The sequence below is a fragment of the Salarias fasciatus genome, chromosome 19 (genome assembly GCF_902148845.1).
Source record: "Salarias fasciatus chromosome 19, fSalaFa1.1, whole genome shotgun sequence".
Classification (NCBI taxonomy): domain Eukaryota; kingdom Metazoa; phylum Chordata; class Actinopteri; order Blenniiformes; family Blenniidae; genus Salarias; species Salarias fasciatus.
In genome coordinates, this window is record NC_043763.1 from 12,482,571 (window position 1) to 12,493,905 (window position 11,335).

An 11,335-nucleotide genomic window follows, 5' to 3' on the forward strand; every position below is an offset into this window, starting at 1 on the left:
TATCTCAGCTGTTCTCAGTTCTGGCTTAATGTTTCTATGAGAGATAAAGAGTTACTGCACCTTGTTATGATTTATGATGACTTTAAGCTCCTATGCTTCTCATACGAACCGTGTTAAACTCATATTAGGAACAGACCATGGCTCATAATAAGCGTTATGATGGTTAGTGGATAGCTGAACATTTTCTGGTGGAATAGTTTAATAGTTTAGTCTAATTATTATTTATTTTTATTTTTTATTTATTATTTTTTTTGTTGATTTTGAATGCCCTATAAACACATCCAAGTATATCTCCTGATACCCCCAGTGTACCCCTGCACTAAAAAGTGTCTGCATCCGCCAGTGTCTCTGAAATGGTTAAATTTGAGCGCCCATAAAAATTAAGACAACAATTAATTCTCTCAACACGTTGTTTCTAATAATGGAAACAGTAACAGAATAATCGATGATAGATTGAAAATGCGTCACGAATGAAATTAATTTTTTCTTATCCTCTCAAATGACGGAGCTGATCGAGATGTCTCAGCAGACGCTGCCGGAGTCGTCCCGCCCTGGAAATACCTGTGAGGAAACACGCGCAGCCGTTCGCCGCCGTCTCCTCGCGGAGCTCACGGAGCGCTACGTCACCGAGCCGCTGAGCGATCTGATTGGCTGAGAACGCTGATCCGCTGCACAACGAGGTCCGCAGGCGCACGAGCTGTGGCGATTCACTACCGGCACTTTTATAACTACAAGACCGCTCAATTTGGCCTCCTTCAAGAAGAATCAACTTCAACCCGACAAAGGACTATCGTCTTAGAGGCCAATTCACGAAAATAAAGCACATTTCCGCATCTATTAGGAAAAGGTTGGTGGATTTCCGTGTACGCTTTTAATCATTCATTCCTTCTTCTGCGTATCTCGTGGCCATTAATACCCCAAGACGCTTTGTCACTGAACTAATCTGCACAGTTTAATTCATTTGGGTGGCTCAAAAGACCTGATTTGACTTCTTCTTTCAGCAAGAGATGGCTTGAGTGAAACGTGACGTGTAGAGGAAATACCTCCACAGTGTCATTTTCCACGCTGGCATGAGTCGAGTTAAACATTTTGCTTCTCATCCCCAGACATGTCTGTGAATATCCGCATCAACAGCCCTAATGTGAAATACACAGATGCGCACATTGAGGCTAAATACTCCTACCAGACCACATCCGTGCACAGGGATGGGAATCAAGTCACGGTAGGTTGGTTTTGCCTGTGTTGCCTTCATCTGTGCGCACAGGAAGTAGATCTTTTAAACTAACCCTGCACTGTGCCGGATACAGGTGACCCCCTGCACCACTGAGATGACCTTTCGCACTGTGAGGCATGTGCCCAGGCTGGGTGTGATGCTGGTGGGCTGGGGGGGCAACAATGGGACCACGGTCACAGCTGCTGTCCTGGCCAACCAGCAGGGTCTGACCTGGAAGACAAAGACTGGAGAGAAGGTAAGTGATCTGGACAAGCATGTTTGTATTTATGTCATCAGAAAGCAAACAACCTTTTAAAAGATCTGTGAAATGTGTGCAAGAATGCTGATGGAAGCCAACATAAATTGGAATAAGCCAATATGTTTCGTGGGAAAGCTTATTTTTAAAATGTTGTATTAAAAAAAAGTCCAGATCTGGATTAGCTAATTAAACACAGACTACCTTAGGGTACCACATCAAAGTTAATATAGCTTCTTGTCCTGGATTTTATATATATAACCTGGACTACTGTATGTCCCTGGACACAGAGGCACACAGGATCTTTATAAGCTGGTTATGCTGACATGTTCAGTGGAGTGTTATGAGCACAGCCTGCTCATTTCTTGGCGATTTCTCCCTTTTATGGGCATACATTTTTTCCAGTTCCTTTGGTTTCCATTTCGGTGAGTTCACTTTGGCTGATGTAACTTAAAAAAGTTGTAATAAGCCCTAAAAAAACAGTCAAATAAATTCTTCACAAAAGGGTGTATTCACACATTTATTTTCTGTCTCCTTTGTTGATCTCATTCTTTAGAAAGCAAACTACTACGGCTCCTTCCTGCAGGCATCTACCGTTTGTCTGGGACCAGGACTCGAGGGAGACGTCAACGTGCCCTTTCGTGACCTTCTGCCCATGGTGCACCCTAACGATATTATCTTTGACGGTACGAACAGTTCCAGACAGTCAGCCCAAGGTTTCCGAGACAGAAGCTTATGTTCTGGCTTCTGATCTTGTTCATTTATACTTCTGGGGACGTGAACTTTGCGGCACAGTGTCCCACTGAGACTCATGGAGTCCAAATCGAAGGTCCTTAGAAGGAATGCATGTTGACTTTAGCTTCCAGTATGTGTCGATGAAGTTAACTATGAATAAGACGGAAGAACAAGCAAACTCCACACCTAAAAGAATCCTGAGTACAACTTGGAGACATGTTTGCTCTGATGTGCTGCACGTAAAGAGAAGTAAAAATGATGAACGGATTTCACACTTTTTCACCACTGTAACCCTATTAATGGCATTCACCCATCAGTGGAGGCAGCTGCCATTCAAGGCACTCGGGAGTTCAGTCAGAAAATTCCTCAGTATTTTAGGTGAATACATGTTTTTTAGTTAGATTATGGTTTGTGCAGAGTCAGTCTGCAGCGAATGAATGTAAGTCGATGAACTTCCCCCACAAGGTATGGAAACATTGCGTGAGTGATGTGCACACTGAAGCCTTACGTAAGAGGAAGATGGCCAGAGCTGTGTTTTAGTGCTGTTTCTGTTAAGCTCTGCTGTCTGCTCCTTCATAAGGGGAGAGATTAACCAGGTGGTCTATTTATAGCACTGCTATTATCCATATAGCCTAAGGGGAAGCTTTGTGCACCAAATTTCAGCCCACTTTGCCCTGAAAAACGAGACATTGTTCGAATCAGCCACGTTTTGTCCAACCCGGGAGTGTTTTTGTGTTTTCAGGTTGGGACATTTCTTCAATGGATCTGGGCAGTGCGATGGAGCGAGCTCAGGTGCTGGACTGGTCTTTACAAGAGCAGCTGCGACCGTTCATGAGCCGCCTGAAGCCCAGGCCGTCCATTTATATCCCAGACTTCATTGCCGCAAACCAAGAGAGTCGGGCTGACAATGTCATAGCCGGTACCATGGCGGAGAAGGTCTCCTCTCTTTCCCTTTTCATTTATAATACTTTACTTTCTCCCGTTGGAATTTTAACCAAGTGAATGGTCTCTCATCTAGGTGGAGCAGATCAGATCTGACATCAAAGACTTCAAACAGTCCAGCGGTGTGGATAAAGTCATTGTTTTGTGGACAGCCAACACTGAGCGCTTCTGTGATATTATACCAGGAGTCAATGACACAGCCAAAAACCTGCTCGCTGCAATCCAGGTGAGAGTGCCAACTTTAAAGATGAATAAGCTCTGTGAAAAATTACGGCCTCAGAAGTTAGTTTTACTAGAAGTCTCGAGAGTGGAAAAGAGTTGCCGGCTTTGTCTGCCCTTGAACCACCCTAAACTGTGTCATGAATTACCCATTCCTCTTTAATTTCCTCCCAGTGCTGAGGACCAAACAGTAATCCTTCATTACATTTAGTGATTAATAAAGCTTAGAGGATGAAAAGATTAGCTCCTCTCACACACACTGTGGATTTGTAAATGAAATGCCTTAATGAGTCTGAAACAGTCAGCAATTCCTTTTATATCAGATCGGGAGAAGAAAATTATGATTTGTCCCTCTTGGGTAGGTTTTTATTTTATCTCCTGTCTTGAGCATGCTTGTACTGCTGTCAGCAATGATAATAGACCATTTCACAGTCCTGTGAATCTCGGCAAATAGCTCAATTTGGGGCAAGCATGAAGCCGACAATAGAGTTGTGTGCTGCCAAGCTGATGTAAAGAGAGTCTCGGTGGAGGGGCGGGGGGGGGGGGATGTAGCCTTGTGAGTCGAGCTTAATCTTCAGCACAATGCGACGATACACTCGGTGACAGCCGTGATCTCTCTGTTTATCCTTCCTCCCTCAGACTGGAGCGGAGGTTTCTCCCTCCACGCTGTTCGCGGTGGCCAGCATACTGGAGGGCTGCGCCTACATCAACGGCTCCCCGCAGAACAGCTTCGTACCGGGCGCCGTGGAGCTGGCCACGCAGAGGGGCGTCTTCATCGGCGGGGATGACTTCAAGTCCGGTCAGACGAAGATCAAGTCGGTGCTGGTCGACTTTCTCGTCAGCGCAGGTATCAAGGTACGAGAAAAGGTCCACATGCACAGCACTGAATTTTATTAACGATACCTGAGCGCTGAGTGAAAATGTGGTGTTTTAATGAAGTTAATTTACAATCGCCACACACACTACCGAGCATCACTGTCCTGTACATCAATAGGCTGCACTCACTGGGAGTAAAAGACGTTAATCTGAGGTGCAGAACAAAGTATGTTTTCGGACAGTTGTAAAGGAGAAGTGGTGTGCTTCCTCATGATCCCCGCAAATCATGGAAATCTCACAAGAAGCACTTAATTGTAAATGGCAACAATTCAATTATTTATTGTTTGACTGATGTGCGCTTTGCTAGTTTGAAAGAAATACGGACGTTAACAAATATAACCTCCTGCCTCACAAAGGGTTAAGTATTGGAATTTATTTTGCTTTTTACTTCTTTGATATAAAAACTGCACAATTGTTTGCAGTTATAACAGAAATTGAGAAATTATTGTTAGAATTGGTGGAAAAAGTACAATTTTGAAAATTGCTTCTTAACAGTGAGTTAATTAGTCACTTATTTTGGAGACAGGCATCATGTTTATTACAAAAACAGCCAATGATGGTTCGGGTCTTCTCTTCAGACTTATCTTCAGTCGTCATGATGCATTTAATGCAGAAAACCGTGGTGATTTTCACAATTAAAAGGGAAGCCCATTTCAAAATTGTATAGTTTAATTGAATATGTTGATTAATGCAAACATTAGATTGTGATTTTTTGGGACAGACTGAGAGTCAATATTACTTCTTACCCAGAATTGGTACTTTACTATACTTTTTGCCAATACGAATTAACAGACACCCCTCGCCAACACTGTCTTACAGTAAAGGTCAATGGCTAAAGGACTTTGCTTATATTGCACATTTTCTTGAATCTGCTAGTTACTTACAGCCTTTTACACACACACACACACTTCAAAGGCGGCAGCCGCCGTGGAAGAAGTTTGATCTCCATCATGATCAAATAGTGATTCTGTGTATCAGTGGATTTAAAGTTCTATAACCTTGCCGCGGTCGCCCGTTTGTGTGACACTAATAAGTTTCCATCCCCCCTGCTCAGCCGACCTCCATCGTGAGCTACAATCACCTGGGGAACAACGACGGGAAGAACCTGTCGGCGCCGCAGCAGTTCCGCTCCAAAGAGATCTCCAAGAGCAACGTGGTGGACGACATGGTCCAGTCCAACCCGGTCCTGTATCGGCCCGGAGAGAAGCCTGACCACTGTGTGAGTCTGGCGCTCCCACGTCCTCCACCAGAGTCTTCACAGTGAATGTAGAATTTATTGTATTTCCTGTTATTCCAGGTGGTGATTAAGTACGTGCCCTACGTGGGAGACAGCAAGCGAGCCATGGATGAGTACACTTCTGAAATCATGATGGGCGGGACCAACACCGTCGCGCTGCACAACACCTGCGAGGTCGGCCGTCACGCCGTCCCTTAAACTCCATCCGAGCCGCTAATTGTTTGAACGATGTCAAGGCCAGACACTCAGAGCGTTTTCCCCTCATCCCTCCATGTAGAGGGGAGAGAAGCCGAGGCGTGTCGGCCTGCTGTTAATCCTTCTTAGCGAGACTTAATTTAAAGAGACACATGCGGGTCACTGATATGCTGCAGTTTACTTTTTATTGTCGGGTTGTCGGCTCTCGCTTCACATTATCCACATTTAGTTTATGTTTACACACCAGCTGATTCACTGATAAATGAATGGATTCATTCACAGAAGAAATTATGGTAATATCCTTATTAAGAGTGATTATATTTAATTGACCTGAAGCCACTTTGTTATTCGAGTGTGTCTAATGGTTTTGTCACAAGTCAGTTTAAAACAGGGAATAAAACTAAACTTCACTGTTACTTCTACAAGGAAACCTTCAGTCATTAAAAATTCTTTATCAGTCCCACAAAAACATTAGAAAATATTTTTATGTAGAAATAAAGTTTTTTCAGGGTTATTTTTGCAAAGGTTTGACATGCTGGGAAATCTGTTGTATGATTGGACAGCTGTACGATGTGGGCATTAACTTTATTTTTCTCCTTTTTGTCTCGATATTATAAACTGTTTGGAAGTTTTGGTTATGAGCAGTTTGTGTGCCAAATGCATGCAAGCCCACGCACGCATGGAGAGAACATGCAAACTCCAGAAAGGCTGGGCCGATACTTGAACCCAGGACTCATGAACATTTGACCATAGTTGCATGGCTGGCATTAAAATAACATTCACCCAAAAAAACCCCAAATTGAAACGTCAGTCCTTGTGGTCGTATTAAAAAGAAGCCACTCTAAATTAAGACGTTCCTGCATGATGAAGGATAATACCATAATGCCCTGCCAGAATCTGTCTCTTGGGTTATTTTCCTTTTTTACGCTCACGCTCTCTTCCTGCCGTTGCTACAGGACTCGCTTCTCGCCAGCCCCATCATCCTGGACCTGGTAATCCTCACAGAGCTCTGTCAGCGTGTGACCGTCCAGCCTCAGGGGGAGGACGACTTCCAGTCCTTCCACAGTGTCTTAGCGCTGCTCTCCTTCCTCTGCAAAGCCCCGCTGGTCCCATCAGGGACTCCAGTCGTCAATGCCTTTTTCCGCCAGAGGGCCTGCATAGAAAACATCATGAGGTGTGAATCAGGACTTGGATTTCTTTCCTTACCGATTCCCAGAGGGTTGTGTCTTTCTGTCTGTAGAGAAATACTACTTTTTTGGAAGCTGGTGTATACATGCATGTGGGAAAGTCTCCGGTTTGGTGCAGTCTTCATCTTTGTCTTTTCTTTTTTTTCTTTCAGAGCCTGCCTTGGTCTCCCTCCTCAGAACCACATGCTTCTGGAGCACAAGCTGCAGAGAAACTTCCTGCCTACACACACACTGCACAAACAACGCGAGGAAGTCGGCCACACCAAATGGAATTGTGTCCCTCTGACTAACGGCGTGCACGCACACGCGGATGATGCAGCATATGCTTTATGACAGCATAGAAATCATCAGAAAATGTAAACCTAATAACTTGTATGAAAGAAACTTCAGTCCTCATTGTTCATCCTTAAAAAAACACTCAGCTTGATGTTTCGGTGGGGTTATGTAGAAATATTGTTATTCAACAAATAATACTTCTTTGTTAATTTTGATCTGGACCTGTGTGGGGTCAACTTATTACAAAGACTTCATTTTCAATATTCTTTGTAACTATTAATAACATTTGATGTAGTTGTATATTTACTAAAGGACACTCTTTGTGTCATGTCTGTTGTGTTCAAATTGTCAATGCAAATGTACTTCGTAGTATACTCCACTATGCTATATAGATCTGTATGCTAAGAGATCCGTGCACTGGATGACAGAGTTTGACGCAGGCTGCATTTTTTTATTTAAATGGACATCAGATCTGTGAAACAGAGATATCTTGCGATGTTTTGAAGTGTCTGATTTTTTTTTAATTAATAAAATCAGATGTTTTTCTGTGACTGGAACTATTTATGAATCGTGCTGTTTGATTTTAATTCTCATTGTGGGAGTAATGGTTTATTTCTGCACAGAGGCGGTTCTTTTCATCCACTCCTGCACACGTGGAGCTGCAGCGTCCGGTCCAGACCAGCAGAGGGAGGTGTTGAGTCCAAAAGGACAGCTTAGTCAGCATCCCAGTGTGTAAGTGTTAATTTATAGGGGAGATGCAGTGTTTCACCTGCTCCCATCCCGCATATTTGAAGAGAATTTGTGTTTTAATCTGTGTTCATGCTCAATGAGCCTGATGATCTGATCCAGAGTCTGCAGCGAGAAATCAGGTCTTTATTGTGAGGACTACCGCAGCAGGTCCTTTTCTTTTCCTCTTCCCCAGCCGGTTCCTCCATCACTTCCGCTCTCCGTTGCTGCGACACGGGACGTCAACAGCGATGGCGGACAAGGAGAAGCGCCGGTCCGGTGTGATCGCTCCGGGGATGCAGGTGGACAAAGCCGCCAGATCGGACCTGGACCGGGAGTTCCTGACGCAGGCGGGCGTGGGAGAGCTGCTCCGCGGCGCCGTCCTGAAGATGGTCGAGGCCAGATCGGACGACCCGATCGGGTTCCTGGCCGATCACTTCTGCAACCTCGCCTCCGTGGCTGACTCCAGCAGCGCCGGCGGATGCGGGGACGAGGAGCCGCCGAGTAGCGGCGGCCAGCTGAGCGCAGGCGCGCAGGAGCAGCAGCATCTGAACCGGGCGCTGTGGCACCTGCGGCTGGCGCACCACTCCCAGAGGTCAGGGCAGGGCGGACGCGGGGCAGATTTCAACCATCAACCATTTTATTTTATAAACACTTGCTGTTGTAATAATGAAGAGGTTTATAAAACTACATTTTTTTTTAACAGACCATGTTTGTTTAAAAGCATATTCACTGCTGGATGTATCCATCCATCCTCTTGATAGATATCTTTATTTATCTACCATGCAGAAAAACCACTCAAACCTCTCTAAAATCCATTATAAACGCTATGAAATTCACTAAAAGGACTATAAAATCCACTAAAGGCACTAAGCAAAAGTAGGAAAACACAAGCAGACACCCATCACTGATAGTCGAATATGAATTCACTCATCCCATAAATATATTGCACTTCAAATGTGTCTTCCTGTGTTGCCATTGGATAAAAACTGTTACTGAATTCCCTTGAACTCCTGTGGAGCTGTTGTACCATGCACCACTATTCTGCTGCAGAGTCATTAGATGGATCGATCACTATAGTTCACATGCACGTTTTGTAATGTAGGAGGAAACCCACGCGTGCATAAGGAGAACATGCAAACTCCACGCAGAAGACGAAGCCGGTGTTTGAACCTGGACCTTCTCGCTTTTCATTTCATTCATTGTTTTATTCAGTTAAAGAGCTTCATCTGAGAATAACACTTTGTGCGGAATGTGATTCACCGAATCCGAATGACAACAAGCAAAGGCAGAGTACTTCAAGATGATGTGAACTATTGAAATGTTTTTTAACTGCATTCTGTTCACACTAATGTTCATATCAGTGCCTGGTGTACAGTGAAAGAAAATAATTTCCGTTCATATAGCAAGTAACTGTTGACTTCTTTTTTTTTTTTATGTTTAGATCTGCATTCAGCAACAATGTCCGTGTGGCCTACGACCTCCTGAACCTCACCGAGCCTTGCAAAAGTACAAGTGAAGCCTCTGAAGTTCCTGACAGCTCCTGCGCTGACAGCCCCACCGGAGGAGGAGGAGCAGGAGGAGGAGTGAGAGGAGGCCTCTACACCCAGACTCTGCAGTGCCTGTGCAGTGAAGGCGGGGTCCCGGCCTCCACCTCCGCCCCCCTGCTCAGACGTCTCCACTGCCAGGACCACGAGGCCGTCCCGTATGACGTCTTCCGCCACGGCGTGCTGACTTGCGCCGTTTTCTCGGACTACATCCGGCAGGCCCAGAGGCTCTACGCCGAGGTGTGCTGCCCAGACGAGGGGCCCGCCTCCCGGGGGCTGTGCCTGGCCGCGCTGGGGACCCTGAAGGACGCTCTGGAGACCTCCAAGGGCTGTGACACGAACTGCTCTGTCAACGCTAATACTAAAGCTAATTCCTGCCTGGAGAGTAACGTGAAGGCCATCCGCTACCTGGAGGCCAGTGCCAAAATCTCCCCCTACAGGCTCGCTCAGGCCATGTCCGGGGCCCGCACGCGAGGCCCCGGTGGCAACATGGATGCCAAGGAGTTTGAAAATGCTGCAGCAGAGCTGTTCATCACTCGAGTGAAAGTTTTGTCCTAAGTTTTAGAATACTAATCAATGAATGTACAGCAATATAGAATATATCCTAGAATGAATTATGAGCTGTTCTTCACCTTCCATACATTTTAACATTCTGCTTCCTGACCTCTAACACGACATGTAATCATCCACTGTAAGTTTTTCCTTTGAGGATTGTTCCTGATCTGATTTACATGCTCTCAATGAATACTTTTACTGACTGTAACTGAGCAAGCACCACCATGTTTTTTTGTTTTGTGTGTATTCCCCGAATGTTAAACCCAAATATGGACATTGTTTTACACTTTTATTACCTTGGCATTTTTATGTTTTATTGAGACTTTCTGAAGAATGTTGAGTGTCTTTAAGGACATTTGCCAAAAAAAAAAAATAGCGGAATAAAGATGCCATATGTACGAATTGTTGTACCTGTGTTTACCTTTCAGTTGTGACGTACAAGAGATCTCCACACACTTGACAACCACAAAAGCTAATGAGAGTCACAATGAGTCAAACTAGGAAAGATCATAAGTGCCTTTTATCATTGTGTTTATTTGATTGATATTCAAGAAACATTGATTAGAATGGTTAGACTACAGAGTTTGAATTTTTAACAGTTTCGGTTGTGGTGTGCCTTGGATTTTTTTAATGAAAAAAAAAAGTTCCCTGGCTTAAAAAAAAGACGGAAAAACATTACAACAGGGGTCTCCAACTCTATCCAGCATGTTTTATTTCTCTCCCTGCTTCAACATATCTGAGTCTAATGATTCTGTCCTCACCAAGCACAGAGCAAAGTAATGAGCCGGTTGATGCCAGCAGGTGTGTTGAAGCAGGGAGAGAACAAAAACATGCTGGACAGGGGCTCCACAGGAACAGGGTTGGAGACCCCTGCATTACATTATTGCGTGTGTTTATCATATCTGCCAAGCAGTGAATTTTTCTTCTTAAAAGCACTGGCACCTTTACCACTAGATGACGGTGTTCAACTCTTTACTCAGCTCTCTTCTTTCTGCCATCCCTACCAAGGGTGGCTTCCAACAGAGAAGAAACGGACAAGTTACACCAAGTGGAGCTTTGAACTAAAATAATGACTATTAATAATATGTGTTACATTCTTGTTATCATTATTCAAAGTTACATTAGTTGAAAAAAGCACAAGCACGGTGTGAATCAAGAAATCAAGAAACGAAACAGTAAGGTTGCCTGTAAAGACCAGTACAGCGTTATAATAAATTCAGTTGTAGAAACAAAAAAACTGCAGATCACATTGATACCCAAGTGGAAACAATGAAGGTAGAAAGTATATTTGTCCCTAGAGAAGCAGTGTGTAAATTACAATACAGATTTCTCCATTCTATACGTGAAGCATGTGTATGTATAAAGCAGGTG

General features: G+C 44.3%; 2 protein-coding genes across 2 annotated transcripts; both read left to right on the top strand.

Annotated features, from left to right (window-relative positions):
* Positions 1-693: 693 nt before the first annotated feature.
* On the top strand, positions 694-7,372 carry LOC115406530 (inositol-3-phosphate synthase 1-A). The gene is made up of 11 exons (XM_030116632.1): positions 694-847; positions 1,107-1,222; positions 1,308-1,469; positions 2,026-2,155; positions 2,947-3,140; positions 3,223-3,372; positions 4,005-4,220; positions 5,296-5,460; positions 5,539-5,652; positions 6,630-6,847; positions 7,013-7,372. Exons 2-11 carry the CDS (start codon positions 1,109-1,111, stop codon positions 7,191-7,193), a joined length of 1,644 nt encoding a protein of 547 aa, XP_029972492.1. The 5' UTR covers positions 694-847; positions 1,107-1,108; the 3' UTR covers positions 7,194-7,372.
* tpgs1 (tubulin polyglutamylase complex subunit 1) lies at positions 7,204-10,275 on the top strand. The gene is made up of 4 exons (XM_030116634.1): positions 7,204-7,216; positions 7,760-7,868; positions 8,059-8,457; positions 9,307-10,275. The coding sequence occupies exons 3-4, from the start codon at positions 8,114-8,116 to the stop codon at positions 9,965-9,967; spliced, it is 1,005 nt and encodes a 334-aa protein (XP_029972494.1). The 5' UTR covers positions 7,204-7,216; positions 7,760-7,868; positions 8,059-8,113; the 3' UTR covers positions 9,968-10,275.
* The last annotated feature ends 1,060 nt before the right edge of the window (positions 10,276-11,335 follow it).